General features: G+C 40.4%; 1 protein-coding gene across 6 annotated transcripts in view; it reads right to left on the bottom strand.

Annotated features, from left to right (window-relative positions):
- LOC110980418 (PAS domain-containing serine/threonine-protein kinase-like) overlaps positions 1-27,786 on the bottom strand; it is a 42,480-nt gene that overhangs the window by 6,056 nt on the left and 8,638 nt on the right. For 3 of the 6 annotated variants that reach the window (XM_087133229.1, XM_087133231.1, XM_087133232.1), the window contains exons 3-19: positions 9,275-9,396; positions 8,779-8,921; positions 8,349-8,554; positions 7,681-7,851; positions 7,281-7,421; positions 6,781-6,915; positions 6,325-6,463; positions 5,912-6,072; positions 5,601-5,793; positions 5,057-5,255; positions 4,683-4,847; positions 3,142-4,229; positions 2,616-2,794; positions 2,313-2,480; positions 1,978-2,103; positions 1,338-1,472; positions 803-1,002 (exon numbers count right to left, since the gene is read on the bottom strand). In XM_087133229.1, coding sequence (XP_086989355.1) covers positions 803-1,002; positions 1,338-1,472; positions 1,978-2,103; positions 2,313-2,480; positions 2,616-2,794; positions 3,142-4,229; positions 4,683-4,847; positions 5,057-5,255; positions 5,601-5,793; positions 5,912-6,072; positions 6,325-6,463; positions 6,781-6,915; positions 7,281-7,421; positions 7,681-7,851; positions 8,349-8,554; positions 8,779-8,921; positions 9,275-9,396 — 3,671 coding nt within the window. Of the gene's footprint in view, positions 1-802; positions 1,003-1,337; positions 1,473-1,977; positions 2,104-2,312; positions 2,481-2,615; positions 2,795-3,141; positions 4,230-4,682; positions 4,848-5,056; positions 5,256-5,600; positions 5,794-5,911; positions 6,073-6,324; positions 6,464-6,780; positions 6,916-7,280; positions 7,422-7,680; positions 7,852-8,348; positions 8,555-8,778; positions 8,922-9,274; positions 9,397-20,164; positions 21,690-27,786 lie in introns of those variants that run through there. The other 3 variants (XM_087133234.1, XM_022237077.2, XM_087133233.1) reach the window with 3 other exon arrangements.

The following is a 27,786-nucleotide window of genomic DNA, read 5'->3' on the forward strand; positions in this document are numbered from 1 at the left end:
ACCACCGTCACGAAAGCGTCGACAGAAATTCTACAGGAAAGGTCTCCTATTAAACATTTAGAAGAGGCACAATCTTTCAACCATATGCTGCCGGGTCTAAATTGAAGTTGCATGACGAGTTCGCGGGGGATTTTCAAGATTTCCCAATTTCAAAATTCTTCAAACATTCATAACTTCATCTACTGAACTTTTGCAACCCACACGAATGACTGTCTGGTGGCTACTCTAATGTGATAGGCAACATCTACTGACACCCGAGTATTTCAGCCAGGCCTGCTGCCTTGTAAAGAGAGCCCAGATTGTGCAGTGTAGCGTAAATTTCTTTTGTTCCCAAAACTGACCCAGTGCGCTGCTGGCATCTTTTCAAATGCGGCCAGATTAGCGTGCAGCGGTATTGTATCGCTCATCGCTGAAGCCCTTTTGTCCCCGGTTGTAATCCACTCGCACTGACTGCCACACTAAAAGTGGTGTACTGTTTCAATATAATGACGGATTACCTCTGCTATTGACAACTGAAAGAATGTTGGCAATTCCCAGCAGCCCGGTCTTTTGATCCCAATACGGTCTTTTGTTACAAGGCCCAGCTCCTTTGTCCAATTTCGGGCACCCCGGCTATGAGTACAAACCTAAGGTCTCCGGTACCAGGCAACCTGGCACGATGGTTAATCATGGTGTTTTAAAGTTTAATACCACGATTTAAATGGAACTGAACACATGTTTCACTGAAGCAAAGGATTCATAACACCGTCAGATAATCTTGACCTGTTGCTTGAGGTTTGAGCGATGGAAATCCAAGACTCACTTGTTTCCCAGGAGCACTTCAGGAGAGCAGTACTCCAGCGTCCCACAGAAGGTGCCAAACAGCTTCCCCGGTTTCATGTAAGCTGCCGAACCAAAGTCAATCAGTTTGATGTGGAATCGCTCATCTAGGATCAAGTTCTCGTCTTTGATGTCTCGATGAAGAATGCTATTGTCGTGGAGATAGGAGACAGCTGAAACCACCTGAGGGAAGTGAAAGAACTCAAGTTTCATCAAAGAAGCACTGATGTCTAATAAATACAGAGTGAAAATGGACAAGGTAGTTAACAGATGTATGCTGATTTGTGAGCAAAAGACCCCCTCTCCGCATTTCATTTGAAACATGCCTTCTCATTATACCAAAATGTAAAATGTCCCATACAGGAATGTTTGTCCTGGAATTCGGCCAAGAAGAACCTCACTCTGCTAAGGGAAAGCGAGAATTGATGAGCAGTTTCTAGACATTCTGTTATACCTTGGTATTCATGAGTGTATTTTGCTGACATCCTCTGGTAAACTGACTGGAATTAATGACATACCTGTCTGAACATGTAGCTAGCAAGAGCCTCATCAAGAATAGGCTGACGATCAATGAATTCAAATAGATCGATACCGGAACCATGTTTCTCCATTATCATCTGGAAGAAGTCTTCATTCTGAGTGAAGTCTAGGACCTAGACACAAATTCAAAGAAATTTCATCACCATGGCTTGATGGAATGTGGCACCATGATATGCGGTAAGTACACTGCAAGCTACTGCTCACAACGGCTATGGCTCACTGCAAGCTACTGCTCACGATGGCTATGGCTCACTGCAAGCTACTGCTCACGATGGCTATGGCTCACTGCAAGCTACTGCTCACAACGGCTATGGCTCACTACAAGCTACTGCTCACAATAGCTATGGCTCACTGCAAGCTACTGCTCACAACAGCTATAGCTCACTGCAAGGTACTGCTCACAATGGCTATGGCTCAGTGCAAGCAACTGCTCACAACGGCTATGGCTCACTGCAAGCTACTGCTCACAATAGCTATGGCTCACTGCAAGTTACTGCTAACAACAGCTATGGCTCACTGCAAGTTACTGCTCACAACGTCTATGGCTCAATGACACATTAACCAAGCCCACTGTAAGCAACCTGTGAAAGAGATCATTGCATGATGGCTGCAGCTTACCTTGACAATGTTTGGATGACTGAATCTCAGCAACATAGCAATCTCCAGCGGTACTCGACCAAGCTCATCATCAGTCACCCAGTTGTCTTTCAAAATTTTGGACTTGCGGATGAACTTGACAATCACCTAAAGAACAGAAGCAAAGACGTGTGTCAGCACTTTGCCATGATAAAGTCCTCGCTGTTTTGAATTCACAGGCCATATATACAACATTTCACATAATGCCTTGAAAGTATTAATTGTCCACAAATTTTAAGAAATTATTCGATGTCAGGTAATCGATGGATAAAGCTCATTGTCTGTAGGGGGTATCAAGAATTTACAGGGTAACCTACCAGGGTCCCATCTTGCTTTCTTGTGGCCATTTTGACAAAGCCAAAGGCTCCTTTACCAATGGACTGCAACGTCGTGTATTTCTCCTCATAAGGACCTCGGCTGAGACTGTTATCCTCATCGTCAGGGCAAGACGACGTGCTCTGATTGCTGGCTTTGGCAGCCACCACCTAAGTATCACACAAATCAAAGTGCAGTTGAGAGTGTTCAGATCACGATGATATCTCTTCATTCAAACCATGGTCACATTGACAGCATGGAGTCCACGCATTGCTGCGCAAGGTTCGGACAGACAGGTACCCTACCTCTCCAAGGCTGACTGCACTGATCGATGCATTGAAGGTGCTACTAAAACTGGATGCCAGTGTTAGGTTGGAGGTACAGCGACCACCTTCCCCAGGATCCGAGGGGTCGCGAGAAATCCACATGCAGTACAGTGAAGTATTATCATTCAGCTCAACACACTTGATCTGGAAAATAATACCTAGGAAAACAAGCAAACAAGACACAAAGCGCAGTGAGTTATTAACTACTAAGAGAAACAGTACACCTAGACCCAGCCACCTTAATACCTGCAGACTTCTGTTAATCAAGTGGCAAGCAGAATAATAAACAACGGAGTTTGTTCCACGTCATTTTATATTATTGGCTAGAGAACAGGTTGTAACGTGTGCTGTTAGTTTTGGAAATACTGGGTATTTGAGTCGGGGTACAATGCACTAACCATCTATTTTTGTGCTGCCTCTAATCTCATCACTGATGCTGGGAGATCACAATTCCACTCAGTCATTTAATGTAACACATAAAAGACAAAGCTGTTGATTTACTTACCAAGATATGATCCATCTCTGTGCTTGCATTGACCAGTGAAACTTCCGTCTGGTATGGAAGGTAATGATACTCCTGATGTTTGCCGCATATATTTATCACCTGGTGTAGATGTTGCCAATCCCATAGCTTTCTCGATGCTTTCTTGGTACGGCAATCGTGCAGGTGTCCTCTCCGTTGGAAAATTGCTGTTGTTTAAGTTGACATTGTTGTTGTTTGTGGCACATCCTCTGTCTTCTTCAGAGAAGCTCCAAGCTTCCCTTGGTGCCCCAGGGGGTGTTGATTCTAGCTTGCTCCCAGCTGTCCTTTTATCCGAGCCAATCTCCGAGTGCCCTTCGTCAAAACTGACACTTTTTTCCAGGAGCTTTGAGCTGACCTGCTGTTTGGATAATCCTCCTGAAGACCCACCACTAACTCTCCTGGCTGTCAGCACCTCCTCCTCACTCTGCACCGAGGAACCATCGTCGCATCTGGATGGGCTCATGGGGTCTGAGTCTGACATGGAGTCCACACTTCTCCTCGCTAAGTTCCTCAGGGGAGGCACAACTTGACATGAACTTACATCTGGAGTATCCTTCTCATCTTCGCGCTGGTTCTCATTCTGAATTTGGTTTTCACCGATGTGGTCTGACGTTGTCTCTGTGCTTCCACCATTTCCACCAGGGCTCTCTTTAGTCTCTACATCAACAGTTACAGGAATGCCATCATCTGCCTCTGTCTTGGAGATATCTCCAGACTCTTCGTCATCTCCCTCTGTTTGTTTCTCCTCATCTGCTTCTTCTTTGCTTTTCACCTCGTCTTCAACTGATTCATCCCAGGCTCTCCTCTGTAACCTCTCTTCTAGCAGGGCGTGCTCTCTCAGTTTCTGGGTGGTAAGACTGTAAGCCTTCTGGGTTGTCAGGTCCGAATTGGAGTTCTTTTTCCTGAAGATGTCCTCGCCTATTATGACATCTTCGCTAATGCTGCCTCGCTCCGAGGACTCAAACCCTAGGGAGGAGATATCACTCAGACCATCAGGGGTCCCACTGAAGTTAACTTCCATGCTGGCATGACTGCTGCCAGGGGGTGACACTCCTAAAAACCTGTGGGGACTGTGAAAATACCAGTATTACCAGAAGTTGTGTTAGTCTGTAAACTTTCAAGCCACCAGAGAAAAGAACACTTCAAGGAGATCTTCTTGTTTCTTGTGCAACTTTCTAGCTACTACTTTCACCTACAGACAAATAAGGGGTCACATAAATTTTGCATTAAAATTTGATTAAAACAAAAATTACTCTGACTACTTTTGTCAAATATGCATGAACAGTATTTGAAAGGACAAAACAATCTTTAATACAAAAGTGCAACTGAATTGTTGGACAGAAGAATTTTAATCTCACAGAATTTGTGTTGTTGCTAAAATTGTTAAGAATGTGTAAAAATGACCAAACTATACATTTCATTTGTCGCTTTCATTCTCACTTCATTCAGAAAACAGTATAATATAAACAAAACCAAGTCTCTGTGGATGGGATACCATCCACTGCCTGGATTAGCTTCCTGACCTTTGGTTACTGTCATCAGACTCGCATTCTTCTATTACTGTAGGCACATTCTCAAGCAACTCGTTGGTGGAAGCACTCTCTGATCGATGTCCCTCCTTGTGTTTACTCCCATCAATTGTCTGGAAGATCGTATCTGCCTCATTGAGGAGGTCAGCTGTTGATGGCCTAGGGAGAAAAAAATCTCACATTTCACAGCTGGATTCATCTTTCAAGATGTTTATGATGAACACGTTAGTGGGTGTGAGATCTAGGCTGGAGCATGTGTAGATGATAAATGTTGTGAAAGCCTCTCAAGTGCAACGTAAGTCAAGCATGACCAAGTCTGTTTCCAATTAGTTCAAGCATTCTTTCAAGTGGGCAGCAAATCAACCCACCTGTCTAAAACCAGATCGGGTAGTATGAGATCTCTGGCACTACCCTTCCCCTCACTTAGGCTCCTTTCTGTATCTAGCTGAGGGCTCTCCGGCAAAGCTGACTTGGCTAGGTTGGCGGCATTCTCTTGCTTTGCTCTTTGATTTTCTAGTAGCTGAGCAGCGACTGGATTGTAGGCGGTGGAGCTCAGGGCACTGGGATCTGGCAAATTTGGTTACCGAAATACAAGAATCCAATCCGCAGATTAACATGACAAAAGTCCATCCCTTTCTCCATACCAGGAGTGAACTATCTACTGAATGCAACACTTGCTGAAGATGTTGCATATACCTGGTGGTTATAGTAAAGGACTGGTCCTTGTTCTTTAAGAACAAAAGTTTGAAATCAGCTCAAAAAAATCAAACGTTGTGGGCTGTATTTTTAAAAGGTGAGGACTACCACCGTTTGCTTGTTGCTGTGACTTAAAATCAAAAGAAAGACACAGACAAAACATGTTTTGGAACTTGAATCCCTCTACTTGTACACTGTACTTCTTGATTTCCTCACCGAGAGATATCTGGCGAGCAAAAGTATCTGGATGTGATTGCCAGCTGTCTGGACGCATCAATGGCTCAGATGATGGCCGACTGGGGTAAGGTATGATCTCATCATCATCGTCATCAAATGGCGGTAGAGGCATGGATCCATCATCAATGAGATCCAAATGCTCGTAGAACTCTGGTATTAGCGAAGTGATATGCTGCAATAAACAGGAATTTGAAAAAATTAATCTGACAAGATTCTGGCCGAGATGTTTTTTATATGGATACTAAGAAGATTTTTTATTTGAAAGGCGGAAAAGACTTCTTTTTTCTTACCTCTCCAACAAGTTCCTGCTGCGAGTAGCCAGTCAACATGAGAGAGAAATTGTTGTTGACACTGTGAATAGTCCCATCTTGATGAAATGAGATCATGCCGCTGATATTGGCAAAGACCCAGATGCTAGCTTGATACACCATCCCCACTGGCTTGTACTGGTCTGAGTGAATACATGTACAAATGCAAGAGGTAACTTTTTGGTGATCAACAAGCAACAATATCATGCAAAGTTATTAATCCACAGAAACTTGATTATTTGTAAGTTGTCTCAGTGGGACATACAAACCTTGTACCATCCAGGGAAGTATGAGACACAACGCAGCATCAAAAGATTGGGTAATGAATCGCTCTAGCGGTGTTAACGTGGGGAACTCTGACAGCGTCAGTGGTTACGTGAGACTTCATTCCCTACCTTCTTCCTTGAGGCTCTCCTCTGTGCCATTGTCAGCTTCTTCTGGGATAGACGGAGGCGTTTGGCTCTTGATCAGAAGACTCATGGGGAAGCTACTGCCGTCCTTGTTCCTTCCGGTGATCCGTTGTTTCTTGACCTCCTAAAGGCAGAAAGGAGGAATGATTGAGGATGAATGGTGATTATGCTAATAATGACTTACAGCAACATCATGTCATCATAACGTTGTGTTTTAATGGGGAAATATACGGACAACATTCCTCTTGCAAGAACCACGAGCCTGCACTGATGTGGTAACGAGATACCATCTTAGCTAAGGTCTTGATTATTGTGTCCTTCTTACTTAATGAAGGCTTTCTTGCAATTTCAAAAATGAAATTCCAAGTTGTTCTGGATAATTCCATAGGCGACGCTGGTTGAACTGAGCATGTTCAAAATGGTAGTACATTGTACATGTACCTTTGGCAGTCTTGCACCACTGGATGGTAGCAGGATGGATGGAATCAGGTGCTTGATGTGTAAACCAATCATATCTGTGCTAGAGGAGAAACCATGGAGATATGCAAACTGTTGGTCTGCTTCCACAATGTGGCCCTGTAACATGGACAAATAAAATACTATTTCACATACATGTACATGAACAAAACTGAAGGATCTACACGCTAAATCGTGAGACCTGCATAAAATATGCTATCGCCACCTCATTCGGACAGAAAGAGGAAGTTACTTTTGGACAGGCTTTGTGTGTGTGTGTAAAAAAAGAGTAGTAATGTAAGTGCATTGAATCGTGTCACACAGACACTTGCTTCCTGCCTGGATGATGGCACATCAATGGTGGGCACAGCAGGGAGAAAAATGTAACTGTTACACGTCCCACTCTGTGTTGGAAAGGTTTCGGCTTCAGAAATCCAAAGCAGTCATTACATGGATGTGCCTCTGGTAGAAATGAGAGAACACACCTTGCTATCAAAGGAGAAGTTGGCAGAACTTCTCTCGACCGGCTCCATGACAACTAGGCAGCGAGGATTGTCATCTGACGTGAGTTTCTTCATCCAGAGTGAGACGGGGATGACCAGACCGTTGCTGTCGACTGCATCAAACTAAGTGTACGTGAAAAAAAAAATTCATTTGATGGCACAACATACCTCGAAATCCACAGAATAGGCTGGGTGAATTACACTGTAGGGTTGAGAATGTTAACCGTGGCTCTACAGGTACAAGCACATTGACATGATTTCAGAACACTTATCTTTGTAAAATTTTTCTCATTTCAAACAGAAGTGGAGTAAGTAAAAGTATTACACGCACACAGAGAAACATCAGGAAACCACCTGCTGTGATTGCATTAGATAAGCTTACCACTTTGCCAGACACCATAACGACTTCTCCATTGCTCTCTAGGTGCTGTTCACAAAGTGCCTCGGGCTGTTTACGGTCGTTGACGGACAATAAACTTGACATCTTCATGCCAACCAGCTCCTTGGAACTGTAGCAGAACAACTCGCAGGCCATTTCATTGGCCACAAGGATCTGTAAGGAGTCACAAAAGAAAACAGTTCACCGTAACAGTCCTCAGTCCTCCAACAGGTGAAGGATTGAGGACTGTTAGGGTTAATTGCCTGACACTGAAAAAGTCCACACTTCCACGGTGTCGGCAAATTCAATTAACTAAACTGTGACCAGTGGACTACTGAGCTTTTAAGTACTATACACAACGAAATAGCCACCTCTACACCAATAACTAGCTTATGAGAAAAAGGTATGGGAGGACGATTTTCACAAAAGTGATCACTGTCTATGATACATGTACATGTACCTATGGAAACATACTGTGAAACTCTAAAAACCTCGTTAATAAACTGTGGCAAGTTTTGCTGATGAAAGAGATCCTATGATAGTTATTTAAAATAGGTAGAATTTTCCAAGGTACATGTACATGTAATGATAAGAGGGCAATGAAACACACTGTGGTTATTTGTTACAATGTACGTAATTATGGTTACTACTTTTTGTGGAGGGGGTCTTACCTTTGTGGTCTTGGCTTCCACTGTCAAAATAGCCTTGTTTGGGTTTCGCACCGTATTCGGGAAGGACGACCCCATTTGACCGCCTCCAACAAAGTTGTAGAAGGACCATGACTGGCCCAGAGACAGGTTGAGTTGAGGGGTGGGTGAAGGGGCAAAGCTGCCCTTAGAAAGACCTGCTGAGAAGCTGAATGTGTCCAAGCCATCGCCTGAGTAAGAAAAAGGTAACAGGTGCATGTGCATGCAATGCAAATGAGGGAATTCTAGCCCTCCTTGATCAAAAAGTCAAGCAAGGCTCAATGAAGTCTATCAATTTTTTTCTGATCCATCAAGGAATTACTGTATGTGCAAAACAAAAAATAAATAATACGATTAAAAAAACTTCAATAAGAAAGCCCCCTAAGAGTATAATGTACAGTACATGTAAGCCAACCTTTGAATTTCTCCAGCATACACACAGGGTCCGTGATTGGACACTCATCTTTCTTTGATTTGACTTCAGTCGTGGCTGGAAATGACTTGAGATCAAAAGAAGCATTGAGTGACTGACTCAACCCAATCTGAGCTGCCTTTTCCCTGAAAAGAACAAGAGCAGTATGTCCACATACCGGTAAATGTACAAAGAGGTATCAGTGTTATCAGTTTAGCAAAGACCTGCAATCAAACACACTCTATGGTCTGAGCTTGAAGGCACTGAGTGATAACCTAAAGCCTTAATATTCACCTCCCATTTGCATGGACATGTATGTAGACATCACATGGAATCTAGAGGATTCAGGACTGTTTAGGGACTGAGTTATTCCGAGGTATGATGACATGATAAGACCTAAACACCCTCTCTCAATTCATAAACACAACCAGATTCTGCCCGGCTGAGCTGAGGAGAGTTCTCTGGGCAATCAGTCACTGTACAAGTCACACACACTAACCTCTTGCTTGTCCTTATCCTGTCTAGGGGTGAAGGGTAGGACGGAGTGCCAAACTGGTCCCCTTGACGCATACCACCGCCAAGAGATTTGGAGAGATTCTGGCTGGCCCATGGTAGGCGGCCCTAGAAAGAACAAAAAAGAAAACCAACATAAAAAGAATCCATTTTCTTTTTTTTTTAGATACACTGAATCAATTCAGGTGCACCAGACATTAAGACACTATACATGTACATTATGGAGGGTTACTGTGCTTGTAAAAAGTGTACTTGTACATGTACTGGTATGTTTGTTTGGGATATGGAGTCAACAGGAGTCAAAAAACATACCACAAACATATGTGCATGTATACAATACTGGTTACAAATGTGTGACATCTAGATGAGAAAACTGTTTCTTTTTGTAAAAAAAGACGCTGAGCGACTTTTGTACATCGTCACATGTCACCGCCCAAAAATCGGTCTGTAAGTACGGTGCATAGTTTGCCAAATAAACAGAACAGAATGGTAATATGGTGTCTGTAAGTTCTTATACTGGGCTTCTAATGAAGAAATATTGTGTGATGGCAGTGGATTGACTCAGATTTCCTTGGATTGCAAGCAATAAATTTCCACAGTCATGCTCGTAACAGCTGTACCAACGTGTGAAGATATGACAAAGGTCACGACCCCATCCTTGTTCCCTGTTGTAGGAAACATTTCATGTGCATGTTGCGCATACATACTAGGTACGAGGCTGTATTTATGTTATAGCGGTACCCGGTATGTTACATGTAAATCTTGAATTTGCATCAGTAACTGTATTATTTCTAATTCCCTGCACATCTGCACAGCATACAGGGTGATATGTAGTTTAACCAGTTGCTGGCGGGGTGCTTTTAAAAAGGCACTACTGCATACATACGGGAGATTTTCAAGATTTTCAGTTTTCAAAATTCTTTAAAAATTCATCATTTCATTTAATCAAATTAATGGACGTTTATACACACAGGAATGACTGTTTGTGGCTACTCTACATTAAGCTGACAGGCAACCTTCATTGACTCCCGAGTATTTCAGCCACGCCTGCCGCCCTGTAAAGAGAGCCCAGAATTGTGAGGTGTTGCATAATTTCCTTTGTCCCCAGTGAATGTGAATGACGTCTTTTCAAATGCGGCTCGATTAGTAATTTAGCATGCAGCAGTGCTGTGTCGCTCATCAATGGGGCCCTGCATCCCTTTTGTCTGCGGTGCTAATCTGCAGGCGCGCTATGCCCAAAACAGTGGTATACTGTTTAAAAACAGTGAAAGATTACCTTTGAATAGTGCAAGCCGAAAAATGATGGCAATTCCCAGCAGCAGGTCTTTTGTTAAGAGTACGGTCTTTTGTTACACGGACCAGCTCTTTTGTCCCATTTCGGGCCCCCCCGGATCTGTGTACAAACCCATGGAGCTCAAAACAGGGTTCCCTGGCAGTAAGTGGTTAAAAGCAAATATTAGAAAGTGAAAGAAAACAATTACCCATATATGTAGGTGTACATGTACATGTACCAGGGTACATGAAAGGGTGGCTTTAGGTAAAACCCTTGGTGATCTGACAGCAAGACAGCCCTACATATACATGTACCAGGGTACATGAAAGGGTGGCTTTAGGTAAAACCCTTGGTGATCTGACAGCAAGACAGCCCTACATGTACATGTACCAGGGTACATGAAAGGGTGGCTTTAGGTAAAACCCTTGGTGATCTGACAGCAAGACAGCCCTACATGTACATGTATCACAGTAAGGGCACAGAAATCCAATTGGATAGTTAACTTTCTTGGGACTACTCATCACACCGTGAAATGAATCCAATAAAAGACAGATCTCATTAGCTAAAAGGTTTTCCTTTTCGCCATATGTCTCATTTCTAAAATGTTAACCGTGTCAGGTATTCAACATTCCACGGTGCATACCCTACATGTACATGTACGGTAGGTGTATCGCTACCGGTATCTTTCAAACATTTACCCCAAATGATGGCAAAATTACACGGACATATTCAAGACGTACATGTACATGTAACCAGTTCATTCCAATGTGTACATGTACATGTAACCAGTTCATTCCAATGTGTACATGTACATGTAACCAGCTCATTCCAATGTGTACATGTACATGTAACCAGTTCATTCCAATGTGTACATGTACATGTAACCAGTTCATTCCAATGTGTACATGTACATGTAACCAGTTCATTCCAATGTGTACATGTACATGTAACCAGCTCATTCCAATGTGTACATGTACATGTAACCAGTTCATTCCAATGTGTACATGTACATGTAACCAGTTCATTCCAATGTGTACATGTACATGTAACCAGCTCATTCCAATGTGTACATGTACATGTAACCAGTTCATTCCAATGTGTACATGTACATGTAACCAGTTCATTCCAATGTGTACATGTACATGTAACCAGTTCATTCCAATGTGTACATGTACATGTAACCAGTTCATTCCAATGTGTACATGTACATGTAACCAGTTCATTCCAATGTACAAACATTGGCTTCCTTGTGTCCCTGCTTCACAGCAAACTATCGGTTCTTCACTTCTGTACTCTATACCATTCCTACTTTTCCAAATGTCTTTCTCAGGTCAGACGCTCTACACGTACCTGCATGAGCAAGCTTACATTGTCATGTATGATGAGTTTTTGTCCGGGGCGCTGGGTTAAGAGTGTGTCAGTGCTCCCTTTCTATCCTCCCCGGATGCTAGACTGCCTCTTCGGAGACCTTTTTAAAGCACAGCAGTATCCCCAATTCTCTCTACAAACACGGACTCTCCTGAAGCTTGAGCAGTAACCAGGAAAACGTACTCAAGATGTGTGCATAAGAAAATGTTTCTCAGTGGAAAAACAATGTATTGGATTACAAGGAAGGCTTGAGAGGCACTCAAGTTGCTGAGCACGGTGGCTTTAGCCAAGCACAAGAGAAGGTGTCAGAAGCTGGATTGTACATTGTACGCTGTGTGCAAATAGGAAGAACACTGTTATCTGATCTAAAGATCTTGACAGAAATAAATGTCAGCATTAAAGATGAGGGTGTAGCTAGACACACGACACATCTGCTCACTGATGATGCCAAAACATGCTTGACAACAACAACATTAAAATGTTTTTTCAAAAGAAAGAACATACAAAATAAACATCTCCAATGACAGACACATACATGTTCATATGTAGTAGTTGCCTAGACTCATTTATACTGTAGCTGAGTGCTATGGCACATATATACTGTACTTGTCTCTTCCCCCTTAAAAGTGGCGGATCCAGGACTGTCAGCAATTGGGAAGCAAACTTAGAGGGCCGAATGCAGGTGCACAGTGTGAAGTTCTTTGTCATGACATACAGCAATAACTGGAGTCAATTTAAAATTCACTGCAGGATGTTTTGAGGAACCAAATTTTTAGTTTGGTTTGTGTGTTTTAGTTTTATGTTAGTTGATGTGGTTTCAACATTTATTACAGGCCTAATCATTGAAACTTTGCCTTTTAATTCATAAATTAGCTCAGTGAAGAAAGGCACAACACGTGACTGTGCACCGCCATACAATGTACATGTACATGCAGCACAGAGCAAGGTATTTTCTGGTGGGCGTAATGTACATGTACGGTAGATGTTGTCAGCACTGAATTGCCCACGCAACAACCAAAACTAATATTGTATGACAGATGGCAGCACTCCTGTATGCTGATCTCTGATAAATTTGAAACCATTCAAACCCACACATCTCCAGGAGCCCACTCAGATGCTCAGTAACATGTTGAACCTGCACGAAATATGCATCTGAAGGCTTTCATGCGAGATGGCTGTAATATTTGAATGAAATGACTAGCCATGACTTGACCATATTTCACCAGGATACTTGACTACTGAAGAGAAAAACTTGCACAACTTTCAATAGAAATGTATATACACGTCTGTGTTTTCAATCAATTTATATAGGTACATGTACATGAACAGGTGATCTTTGAAAGGCGGATATCCAGCTCAACAGAGGTCCTGGCCACATGCACATGTTTAAAGTCTTGAGTCTTACCTGATTTGTTTTCTACTATGAACATGTGACATCGTAATGTAATTCATTCTACCAAGTACATCTGTCATTCACCAACTGCCAGGACAAAAGTTGCAGTGCTTCAAAACACCCCTAAATATTAAAGAAATAAAATGAAGTGCTTGCCCTTGAAGAGTAAGATTACAGTATTTTATTAGTAAGTGTTGACTGTTGAGGTTACTTTGTGCAGTGCTATCTCTGATGTACATGTAAATACCAAAGCTTAATTGGTCTGTCTAACATACCGGTATTTACTCTAGCAGACTGGATGATGTACTACCACTTACAAGTGTGTACATTTACCATTTACTTGTAGTTTCCTACGTCCCATTCACCTGAAATGTAGGCATAGTTTCCACCAGAGGAGCACCAGCAATTACATGTCAGTATGGACACTGGTCTGAAAAGTGCCAACACCTTTCCATTCAAGATTGTTAAAAATTATGATTTTTTTCAATAAATAAATAAGATTGTTTTAAAATTCAGATGCTTTTTATTTAAATTTTTTTTTTAATCGATCTTTGTATGAGTTGTCCACAAGGCTTTTGGTCCTGAAGTTCAAGACATGAAACGTGTGATGACTGTAGGACCCACTGCTGACTGCTGAGGCGACATTTGCCATATTATGTTGAATTGTTTATTTCTGATCAAACAACAAAGTTTGCTAAGTACAGTTACAGTAAATGTACCTGTACAGGGAAATACACCACAAACTCTAGGTAGGAATAAGCAGTGTCTTTGCTTCTTCAACTGGGATAAAACTCTTGTACTTTCTAACACATGTACATGTACATGCCTTATGTAACATTTTGAGAAACTTTATTGAATAAGTACACATCTTTGGTTTTCCAATTTTATGATATAGAGTAAATGTTCCAGTAAATGTAAAGAGGAAGAAATTATAGAATGACCCAGTTCTGGTTGTGTGTAAATGTTTTAAAAGCATCAGTATATTAAATTAAGCCATTTCTTCCTTTCAAATACCAAAAAGAAAAGGTTTCTTTAACGCGATTTTTTAAAAATGATTTTTAAAAATTACAATCATGATTTCAATCAGGATTTATAAAAATGGATTTAAATCACACAACCGCACTTCCATTTCTTCTGAAGTTGAAATTACATGTACTGAACAATGATGGCAGCTATTTAAAACCACTGAGGGTTATTTGGATGCATGACCAGTACCATGTGTACCGCTAGCTTACCGGGCTGGTACAATATAGTGTACGTTAACAAATAATCTTTTGTGAGGTTTGCTTGACTCATCTGCAGTTTTTCTCTAACATGTACCGTACATGCATCTGTACAGCCAAGTGCCATGCAGAAAATATTGTTTTACAAATTCATATGTGCTAACTCAATCTGTTAAATCATAAACTGCCTCCAAGACAGATACATGTACATGCATGCACCAGTACTTCTTTTGCTAGCGAAATTTCAGCGCTTCTTACATAAAAGTAGCCACCGTGCCTTAGACAATACACATACATGTACATGTACACGTACGTGTGCAGTACATGTATATTGCCATAAAAGTACCAAGAACAAACTTGACATGTTCAGTGTACATGCATGTTGTCTCCTGACATGCTTTATAAGGATTCCTTATTTTCAGTCCCTGTCTACGTCCTGCACACTGCAAGAAAGCCTGCATGTCACAGACTGATACGTACTTCTCCTTTTACGCTGCACCAATTTCCCACACAATGATACAAATTATTCATCCATACTACCAAGCAGCAGTTGCCTAGCAACCCTTCACACACCTGCCTTCAGCCCTTGAGGGGAAAAATCTATTGCTCATTAGAGTATGAATAACTGATGATACTTGTGGTTTGAAGAGAAAATCATCCACACTGGTCATCGTCAGGTAATACCATGTGTACCCTACATGTACGTGATGCACGGCTGAGGTTATTGCAAAGTACAAGTGGTTTTCATTTTTTTTTTGCCTGAAAAGCAGACAAGCACAAGTACACAGTACTTGCCATATTCATAAAGAATTAAGGGTGAGCAGTTGGTAGAAATGGTAGGCGATTACTATTAGCTGAATTTGTAATTGAATCTTGCCTCGAATAAAAATCACAAAATACAACATCTTGGCTGAAGGTTTTAACAGAAGATACACAATTTTGAAAAAAACTGGTGCAGTATAATGTTTTTTCTTTTGCTCACTGCATGAACTCATACATTAAGCATCAAACCATGATAATGTCATTTATGTAGATCTATAACGTAAATTGAATGCACATCTGACTCCCATCCAGTGCAAAATAACCTGACAAATACAATAATTGACCATGCCCACACGCTAAATAGGAATTTGACCCAGAACTGAAGAATGCTTCAGGCGGCCTTGCTTGAAATGAAGTGGAGTTTTTAGCCAGAACTCCCTGAGGTTGCATCCAACAAGGGAGTGCAGAGTTACAAATACGCACAACATTTACAGTCAGGGAATTAATGCATTTTATTTGGCTGCACTGTGTCACAGCTTAATGGATCTTCTTGCTATCCAAGGTGGAAATTAAAGTGTGCTATACGGTGTATGGAAGTTCTGGCCTGGCGTGTCCATTGCAAATGGGACAGTCAGTTTGGTGACATTATATAGAGAGCCCTGAGGCTTGAGTTGGCTAGATCCAAGTTGGATGGATATACAGCACACCATACAGTGGAAATATAAATGTTTTGTCACTTGTTTTAAAGAATAGTACAAAAGCTGCATTCACATTTTAATGTACTGTACAGTATATATCCCTTCAATTATTCCAACATTAACACCAGGTCTGCAGATATATGTACACGTCTGTACACGTATCAAATTAACTAATGAATTAAACACAACAATTTGGATGAGTCATTTTATTCTATGTGTATTTTGAATGCAATCGAATTTAAATCTGTAGACAGCTCCAACTGACGAAAGAAGTTGCTCTTGTAAGGCTGACGACAGTGAATACACAAGAAGCAATCCTCACCTTATCAACACAATTCCCAGTAATTCTAGCTGGGGGCAGGTGTCAAGCTCATAATCTGGGGGGGCTTTTTTTCTTTCTTCTTTCTGGATCGGATAATGGTGTTCAATTCTATGACCAGAAGCAGAGAAACTGCTCTCTGATGAAGCTGAAGACTGTGAGATCATAATATTGGACTCCCCAAGGCATCCAACTGCAATATACATGTACATACAGGTACACTGGAAGTGTGGATACTGTATCAACCTGTCATGTTAACTTGCAGCGCTGTTTCTCTCTTAAAGTAAATGTACACAGAATTTGCACAATGACGTTTGACCTGAAACACTTCATGTACTAGTTGGGCCACACGCATGTACCGGTCTATCAACATCTTAATGATACTGCAGTTTGCTAATCAAGTACATTGTACATGTAGGGGTATGAGGTGAAAATGGGATGAAAATCTACCTGTAGTTTGGATGACTGTAATGGTACAGTACAATAATGGAAAAAACTCTGAAGGCAAAAAATAACCACTTCAAACAAGGCCAGAGAAATAACCCACAGATCCACTGCATATGTACACTTCTGGTAAGCACAAGGGGGCATTGCAAATCAAACATTTCGCCAGTGGCATTTCCATCAGGTAGAAAAAACATTCTTATCACAGTCTACCAGCATGATACTTTTTCAGAGCAAACACTGAGCTAACCAGCTCTTGCTCTGAGATTCATTACCAACAGCTGATGCAGAGATAAAATTAGTCTCAGCGAGGTCAGCTGTGGATATGATGTATGGTTCAGGATAAATCCATTTGCAATCTGTCTCCTGCAAAGTAGGCCATCACTTATTGGTGGTCTGAGGAGTTCTCATCTTCAAGCAGGCCGTGAGCTCTCTGTTCTCTGGCCACAAAGCTTTCCTGTCACCTGCAATAATCAAACTCAACCTACACCAATGAGTGCTTTACTTATGACAATCCTTCACTGTCTCACACAGGTAGATGTACTTTGTACACGTATGTAAATTTAGAAATTACATTACCCGTTTCCAAATGCCAGCATTTCTTTCTTTTAAACTTATCTGAAATGCCAAATGAATTCATAATGATGTCCATCTTATTTACTGAACCCACGCTAACACCATCGAAGCTCATCAGTCTCAAATGAATCATTTATGACCTGAATAGTAACGGCTGATCCCGGGGACTAGTGCCCAGGATAATTCATCATTTCAACACAATGAAAAAATTCTCCACAAACACTTGAAGAAAAAAATATATATAGAAGCTACCAGTAAATCCCAAGGGTTGGCAAGGACAGGGTTACTGTAATGCATGACTTTAGTAAGCCATGGTGTCCACAGAGATCTTCCATTACACATGTACAGTATGTACATTTTTTCGCTGTCTGCATACATACATACTGTACATGTACATGTACACCAGATATTTCCTGGTACATGTAGATGGCCCATGAAGAGAAAGTCAGTGGAATGCTACATACAGGTACATGTATGTAGTTTTGCAATTAAGAAATTAAATGTATAGCATTTGGTTTTAACAAAAGGAAAAAACACAAAAGGGCAAGTACAGTGTAAAAAACTGCATGCCACAAGAAAAAAGCTCCTCATTTACTGTGACTGGATATACATGTACAGTACATGTACATGGGTACGGGATACACATGGGTACGGTATATTGACACAGCCAGAGAATTGAGCAGATGTAAATTTTGATTAAATGGAGTCGACATGCATATGATCACAACTTCCTACACAATTCTACAATACATGTCATGCACGTACTGTACAGTGAGCATCAGTACCAACACACGCATGTACATGTAATTCCTTGTGAATGCTGAAAAATGCCAACAGGAACTTGCCGCTTAAATGAAGAGGAAATAAACCCCAATTTTGAGTTTCCTTATTGCTCTGTGATTTCAATCACATGTCCAGTAGTACACACAGGAAATCATAAATGTAGACTGAAAGCTGTTTTTGCGCTTACACATTAATTGTGTTCCAAGAAGGGAAGGGATGGGCAGTAAGACAGAAATGTACACGATCTGGTACTACCATATAGCCAGTTCCCATACCTATGCTTGCTCCAAGAACCAAGATTTTGCAGGTACATGTAGATAACATTTTTTCTGGAGTTTGACGTGTTGCACCAGTATGCCACATATCACCTTACCCTGAACTACATGTGTGGAAAAAATAAGCTTGCCAGAGTACAATGTACCATCCAGTATCCTTGAAGTGTAACAATTACAGTACATGTATATTTATCACATTAACATCTCAAGAACAAGCCTTATTATTTCAGTTTTAAGTTGTGTGAACTGTTGAGGATCCTCAAGAAATGATGCATTGTAAAATGATAGAGCTTGTTGCTGAAGGAAGGGATTCCACCAGTTTTCTCCCTTTCTGGGGACGTGGGCTTTCTGTTTGAATAATAAACACTGGATGTTGCGAAAGTTGATGGCTCTGTGAGGAAATTATAACAGTTACAAGATAAATGAACTCCTACATGTACAGGCAACAATATTATTTCAATGAAACAACATTAGTAATCACAAAGGGTGGGACGTTTACATGTTTAAATGAAAAGAGTCCCAAATCCGTTAACAGATTTTCCTAAACCGCCCTTTTAGAGGTTTGACATTTTAATTTTGAATTTGCCATTGATTTTTACTGTAAACAATGCAAAATGTAAGCTGATTTTTGGAACACCGTTACTGCTCGGTTATATCAAAGGAATACCATGAATTCATCACCGGAACTTCGTGTCAACTGCTGGTATTTACATGTACAATGTACACAATTTGTTGTGTTTAAAGATATCAAATGACACCTGCTAAGGGTTTTAATGTGTTCTAAATGGTTTTTAAATTAAACGTTAATTCCCACCTTTAGTAACCATGATGAGAAAGTGAGATAGCAAGAAAGGAAAAAGGAAAAATATTGTGTGAATGACTTTCACACTTACACATGTATGTATGTTTCTATGAGTACGGGTGCACGCAAATAGACTTTTGCATTTCTGCTGGAGTAACGTTGAAGCAGCCTTTACTGACATTTCATCCGCAATTTAACGCAGGCACCAGTGTGAAGTCCATATCCCATTGATTGCTGATTTCCTGCCCATAAGCTACAAGAAAGACCCTCCTATTGGACCCTGTCCTTCTTTTCATTCTGAGCTTCTTGTCTGCATGAATGCCAGTAGTGTCTGATTACTTGAAGGAATCCACGCTAAAACTCCTTCTTCCCTTGTTCGACTTGTTTGACACGACATTTGAACAAGGCGATCGTGTCACAAGGGAGTGTGTACGTTTTTGTTTTGTCCTGGCCAATGCAGCGTGTGCAAAATTATAAACAAGAGTGAGATTGGAGGAAAATTCAATATCCACAAAAGAACCACTAGGGTTTGGCCATGGCCGCACAGAAGTGTGCAGTAGGGTCTATTTTTTAAAAAGGCATCCCTTAAATACCCATTGTGTTTCATATCAAATGTTACACAAATGTACATGTATGTAAACACACCACAAAGATAAACTAGGATTTTTCCAGATATTTAAAATAGATTGCTTGAAAAATCCTGATGAAAAAAATCCTGAAATCGGAAAAAAAGGCTGACAAATCTCACCCCTGGAGACTACACATCATGGATTTCTGTCCATAATTCAGTTAAAAGCAACGGGAATGTTTTGTTTCAATACAAGTATACGGTACAATTATCCAATTTTGTTGATCCCAAGCTACAGGTACTTAGTACCAGTAAAATGTTCAAAACACAAATGTTTGGCAAGTGAAAGTTACCACAATTTGTGATCACTGTAATTTCAAAGTTTTACTCACTATCAGTTGTTTGCTGGGCCCACTTCTCTCTTCTGCCTCCGTCTGCATTGCAGCCATCAAAAGAAATCCAATCTGTCGTCTAAAATGCTTGGTTCCTGTTTTAGTTCTAAGGGCTAGTCTGAGCTGTAAGGATGGTGCCGTTGGTCTTGCTGCTCGCGGGATTTCAGACTGATCGATGCCACTATACTGCCGTGTTACTGTACATGTATGTTAGCTGAGTGAGTGTGTGTCTTCATACAGCGATGACACGGGCACGCGACTGGACAAGAGGATGGCTGATTAAACACTTTGTATGAACACAGTGCATACACGTGATGTTCATCTACAACTGAAATCACCAGTTCAGAAAAAAGATAGCGTAATTAAAGGGTGTACAAACCCTTTGGGCTAAATCACTACACATTTACCTTTGACTGGGGATACTTATGAACTGTTACTATGGCAACAGTTAGTTGCTAGGCAGAAGTACTTTTCCCCAAAGCTCTTATCAATGCTTGCAGATCCAGCATCCACGTAAAATATGTACAGACACATACATGTACGCGCAGTACTTTCAAGTTGTAATCAAAGTCACACAAATTTCTGCAGGTTAATTAACATCAATAGTTTGAATTCTTATTCTGCTATTTTCTTAGGTGACAGATTTCAAATCCCATTTCCAGAAGTACAAGTAACACAAGCTGTTTACTAGCGGTCTCTCACTCTGACTCTAAGCTGCTGGATGATGAAGCTCCAGTTCCATCTCTTCAACACTGAATACCACACATCAGCCACACTTGAATGGCTGGTCCCTTTTGAAGCTGATCCACGAGGAACGTGCAAACAAGGGTCCACGCACATTTTAAAGGAAGGTTACTCGTCTTCCTGTGTGTGTGAACGTCAAGGATATCATCCAATGCTGACGCCTGGCAGCTTTGACAGTGACCAATGTTGACGTGGGCTCAATAACAGTTTCCACAACAGAAACTACCATAACCAAGGACTTCACAATGCAGGAAATTAATTGTTTCTGTTTCATTTTTGTTTGAGGTCAATCTGAAATGTGAGAAAAAATTGAGTAGAGCCAAGAAAGGACAAATATGAGGTTGGCTTGAGTCTGTGATTTATGCATATGTGACACAATAAATTGGCGTGCGTGTACACTGTATGTATACATGTACCGTATGTACATGTACAGCATATGATAAGAACCAGTACAATGTACAGTACATGGACACTGTACACCACATACCGCTTTGTTTGGTTCCCACAGACTGTGCGTGCATTTAGTTTGTGTATTCGCGTATGTGCAATAGTAACATACCAGGTGTGGTCGTCAACCTGAAAACTGATATTCTAGCAGATCTCCGGAAACCAATCAAAGAAGTGGAAAATGTCAATTTTTCGACAGCTCGGATAATTATGAAAAACAATCGTTTTTTGGCTAACTTTGTGTCTAATTTTCACAATTTTGCCGGGTTTACCTTCAAATAACTTTGATGCCAAATGAAAGACTAGTAACTTTTATGATCAAAAAAGTTTATTACTTCTAGGCAGAAAACCTTTTACTGAAATTCACTTCGTTTTTCATTGGGACCTATTTTCATCATTTTCCATGTTTTTCACCTTACAGTACTTAAGTGCCCAATTTTCACACTTTTGTCAAATTCCCCTCAAATCATGGGTGATACTGTTTCAAAGACTGATGAATAATTTGTATCAATCAGTTCATTTCTTCAAGATCGAGAGCCATTTGTCTGAAATGTGGTTCGTGTTTCATGTGGATTCAAATTTCCGCACTGAGTCCGACATGACCGACAGCGGTCAAAAATGAGACGGGCATAGCATACACGCACACCCACCTGGATATGAGTGCGTTTCGGTATGAGTTGACTTTTACTTCATCACACTAATACGTACGACGTCAAATTGCCCAACTAAGAGGCCCAAACAAAAACTTTCCGTCTTCATCAATACGGTTTCCTTCTTGCATGATACTTTGTCATTAGAGCGTTCATGATATTCCTCATTATTCACAAGTAGAGAAATGTCAGGGAAAACTGAAAAAAATTCCCTCTAAAATGTTGGCTTCACTTCCAACTTCTGACTCTGTTACTTTGGAGGTACGTACATGCACCTGTAAGAAAGACGGGCAAAAATTTGGCAGAAAATGGATTTTTTCCATGTGCAAATTAGCAAAAGGAACTTTGAGTGTTTAAATACTAATTGGTATGAAAGTGAGGGGCAAACAACTATATCTGAGCTTGATATTGGTCGATTTAGTTTTGGGGTCCACCTGTCCACGTCAAGAGCCATTTTACTGGCTTCTTGGCTGTAGTGGGATTCAGTGCGCATGCACACAAACAAAGTGAGGGGCATGAACATACATGACATGTGTACGTAATGTACATACATGTACATGGGGCAATGCAAACTTAGCTACATGTATCGTAACTTGGAAGTACATGTACATTTAGTAAGAAAATTGTAAAATTTTAATGCAAGATTTAGAAATGTTTGCCCACCATGTACATGTGCATGTATGGAGGACTCTCACTGATAAACTAATATGGCTGACTAAATTATTTAGTGATACAATGTACACACTTGAGTAAATATGTACATGTACATGTGCCATAGGTGTCAAACTGTCAAAGCAAATGTCTAATGGAGTACTGTATATGTACCTACATGTACATGTACATGTAGGTGTCAAACTGTCAAAGCAAATGTCTAATGGAGTACTGTATATGTACCTACATGTACATGTACATGTAGGTGTCAAACTGTCAAAGCAAATGTCTAATGGAGTACTGTATATGTACCTACATGTACATGTACCTGTACATGTATTACACGTCCAGTGTACTGTACCAGTAGCTGCAGGGCAAAAATTACAGCAACAGAAATTCATTTAATGTGTTAGGATGAGACTATACAGTTCTGATCCCCGCATGTGTGTATGTGTACACTGTGCCAAATTTGGACAATTAATTTAAATCCAAAAGTCTACAAATACAGTACATGTAAATAAGCTGCACTTGTCACAAATGTCAGTGTTGCCATGCCAACAAAAGAACACATCATTCTATTCCCCATGCAATGTGTTTAAGTACTGCATGGAGCACGTCCCCCCAGGAGGCTGATGTCTCCCTAAGGTGCCTCTTATCAAGATTCTGTCATTGCAAGATGATTCTGGAGGGCATTGGTGTCAGTAACAGGTGAAAATCAAATCTGATACTGACAGATAGCAGGTGATATCTCAACCCTCAAAGCCCCTGGGAAGCAAGTATACATGCACACATACATGTACATGTATTTGTACCCACAGATGACAATGAGAAACCTTGATCATTATCAACTCAATCAGTTTGTCATTTTGACTTGCTTTGATTTGAAACTTGTACGTGTAGGTTTAGAGAAGGTGGTTCCCGTTTAGTTCTTTTGAATCTACTAATTTACAAAGGCATCAATTCCATTCACCTTTTGAATGCAATCAAAGCATTTTTTAAACATCTTCTATTCATATACCAGGAACACTTATGGTGTACATTGGAACTGGTACGTGTCCTGTGTGAACAACATGAACAACCTGCATCAACGATAAATGACTGCACCAACCAGTACATGTACAATGTTATGTAGTAGCCATCTTTTTACTCTAAGTGGTTTAACCCTATTCAGACTGGGCTGTTAAGGAGTGAGCGTAAGAGGTATGTTTTCAAATTGACCCCCTCTCCATGATCTCGAAGATGGAATGATGGAAACTTTTGTGTAGAGATAAAACAATATTTTTTCCGGCGAACATTTCGAGAAGACACTACCGGTACATGTACCAATATTAACTGAATTAATGAAACACAGACAGGGTCATGTGAATAACATGTATCACTTGTAACATCTACCAATACATGTATATACATGTACACTAGGACCTACTCAAACGAATTAAAGGAACAAGAGAACAGAATGTTTTTGTCATGGCCTATATGGGCTACCATTAGAACAAGAGGCATTAAAGTTATGTGAAAATCATTTGGGCGTTGTCACATACACATGTAACTTTAATGCCTCTTGTCATGCTTGTTCTAACGGTAGCCCATATAGACCATGACAAAAACATTCTGTTCTTTTGTTCCTTTAATTCTTTGGAGTAGTGTACATGTATGCATATGAAAAAATCCCAATTTTTGGATTTATTAAGCCTTTGCTCCTTGATTGTCATGTAACATGGGAACACTTTGACTGATTTTTGGAAATTTGAGATCAAAAGTGGCGCAAGACTTCAATGGAAAAGGTCATGAGGGAGCAACTTTATACTTGTCCCAGTTTGGGATTAGTACAGCAAAATTTCCAAAGGGGAGGGGGTGGAATCCCCCAGAGACATAAATGCTGTGCACAAAGGTCCTGCTCCTTTAAAGTTTGATGAAAACGCCCACTCTGTCACAGTCAATTTTCACTGAGAAATCACTCACAGCAGTGAGGTTTTCATCCTCTTGCTCATTTTTTTGTTTACTTGTCGAGAACCTGTTCCTTCAAGGTACATGTACCACACATGTGTACGAACAAAGATTGTGAAGTGATAAAGCAGAGGAAACTACATGTACCACCATGGGCAAAAGGAATAATCCAAGAATTGAGATTTCCAGAAGGAGGCCAGCATTTCTGACAATTCTGGGGGAGATGATGCAAACAGTGAAATTGCACAATGTAGGCCCATATTGACGTAGACTTGACTTGATTGAAAAATATCCCCAAGGGAAGGATACGAGTATTAAAGTGCTGAGAATTTTAGTGGACATACATGAACATAGTACGAGCTGACAGGGCCAAATACACACATCTAAAATTATAGCAGGGCGGCACGCAGTGTGAGAGCGGAATGTGAAGCCATTATGGCATGGGGTCTGGTGCCTGCTCAAGGGCCCCGGGAAACTTTGGGTTCTAGATGCTCTGTGGTACACAATTTGAGGTACATGTATTTCCTGGGCACTTTTTGGAATCAAATTTGCTCTTGGTAACAATTTGAAATGAAGGCAAGATTGCTATTGGGAGGACATCAAAAGTTGATTTTTTTTTTCTGGGCATTTTCTATTTTTTACTGATTGGAACTTGCCATCAAGGGGGTTACATGTACATACATGTACATGTACATGGGCACAGTGCGATGATGTACAGTCATTTCCCTGAATCCGGATCTCAAAAATAACTCCAGTGAGGTTCCAGCCATGGATTCCTATAATTCTGGTGAAATATGGGCAGTACCATATACATGTACCGCTAGTCTACCTTGTGCATTAGAAAACTACATGTACAAAATTACTTTTCAAAATCTTCCTGTAAGCTTTTAATTTGGACTTAAGGAATCGTCAAAAGTGACAACACTTTTTCTATTTCTGAATCGGTTTAGGCGGTGTGAAGTTACATTTTTTCTTATTCCGCATTTGACGTTCGACATTTAATGTTGACTAAGTACATGTAACTGTTAATATTCGAACTTTGAATAAGTAACCATCTGACATTCAGGATGCACATCCCTAAGAGTGATGGAGTGCTAAAGGGACGAAAAACAAACTGTGCCAACTACATTTCAGGGCTTGTTTGACCCCAAAGAACCCCATGCCCAGGGTTGCAAGGAGTCGTCTGGGATCGAGGAGAACAATGACATCAGATTCAATGTAATCTCCAGGCAGGGCATGGGGTTTGGGTATTTGATTTGAGAAAAGTGTGGTGTGAGGCATTCACTTTTTCCACTATGGTTTGCAAGTGAAGAACTCAACCGACAAGACAAGTTAATTTTGTCAATGCCGTTTTGACCGTGGAAAACTGCCTTTGCCCTGGTTGAAATGGAGGAAATGAGGTCACTAAAGTGTACAGAAACACTTTGAAAAAAGAAGTTTAAAGCCAGGCATGGGATACTATTTCAGATGAGTAAAAGTCAGCCAGAGCCATTGTGACGAGCTGATTTTCTAATTTAGAATTTCTTGATTTTATGAAAATTAGTTCATAAATAACAATTTCAGTGAATTGAAAAGTTAAACTTACATAATTTTTAAAATCTGTACTGCGAGTAATCAGTGACTGTCCCCCGTGCTGCACAATTGACGAACCCATTACATCACATTCATGTAAGTTTCTGTTACACCCATATACATGTAGTTGAGTTTGCAACGTACATACAAGTACATGTACGTGCGTGCACTTACTGTATGGTGTAATCCATAACTTGGAAAAAATGTGTATTTACATGTAGTTTTGGGCCAATTTGAAAAAAACAAAACCCAAAAGTCATTTTGATCAAACATACATTAGATGCAAACGCTTATAGAATTATTAAGTAAATAAAATATTTAGAATCACACGTACAAAATGACCTATCACCCTGTATTTTTGGGGGTCAATTTTTGGCTCTCATGATTTTTGACAAACCGTTCAAAAATGTCAAAGATCGAAACAGAAATCTACGGTAGCTAGCAGAAAAATTCTTTTCTAGAAATTTTCTGGAAACAAAATTTTGTACAAGAAGCTAACATTTCTTTCACCTTTCTAACTGAACTTGTTTGAGAATGTAGAACACAATTTTAAGAAGAAGTTTTTGAAGCAGAAAAAAAGTTCTATTTCAAGCGATCCAGATCTAGGAAAAATGCTGAACTTACATGAAGGAAATTGACTGTACATGTATTTTCCAAGGAAAAAAAAACTCACGATGGCAAACTCATCATGTTCGTTCCATAAGGTGCAGTAAACTTCTTTGCATTTAGATAAACTGTGAAGACAGTGGAGAACAGGGAAAATCCAACAGAAAAAATAGCAGGGCCGCGGTGAGAATGTTGGCGGGGGGCAAAACCTTAGCAGGGTAGTCTAAAATTTTGAAAACCCCTCGTGGAGAACACTGTGATACATGTCTACTCTCGCTTGTTATTAATGGTCCATTTTTGAAGTTGTTTTAATACTCTTTATGCACTTAAATTTCTTTGAAATTGAAAGAAATGAGACCCTAGGAGAATGATAATTGTTGTCACTATGCAGAACACATTCTCACACTGATGTATACCCATGCTGCAGGTTTGGCCCTACAATGTACCTGTACATGTCTCAGGTGATGATCTCTGTGGGACCCACTCAACCTTTGCTGAAATACCCGGTAAATGATTGTGATTCAAATGTTTGAAGAGAAAACACGCTGTACATGTACATAATGTACATGTACATACATGTATCCTACATGTATAACTCACAGGTGAAATTTGGGGTCCATTTTTTTTCCCGTCCCTGTTACGCCTGGCATTTGATTTTTAATGTTTAGAACTCATTGTTTAATTTCCAAGACTGAATAGGTACATGTACTGCAAACTACTGTACGTACATGTACCTACCAAACAAATACATGTAAAATAAAAATAGTTTGAAATCAATTTCATTGATACATCCCTTGTCAAACATGTCAGATGGTACATGTACCGGTATACATGTAGATGTCAGAGGTAATAGGGACGGAAAAATGTCACACTTTGGACGCCAACTTTACAAAATGACCCAGGTGCACAAACTCTCACAGCCACCAGGGGTATTACTGCACATGTACAATACATGTAATTATGTGTACATGTACATGTACCAGTAGCTAAAACTAAATACCTACA

Source organism: Acanthaster planci, linkage group LG02 (genome assembly GCF_054643075.1).
Source record: "Acanthaster planci isolate LZ-2023a linkage group LG02, COTS_SCS, whole genome shotgun sequence".
Taxonomy (NCBI): Eukaryota; Metazoa; Echinodermata; class Asteroidea; order Valvatida; family Acanthasteridae; genus Acanthaster; species Acanthaster planci.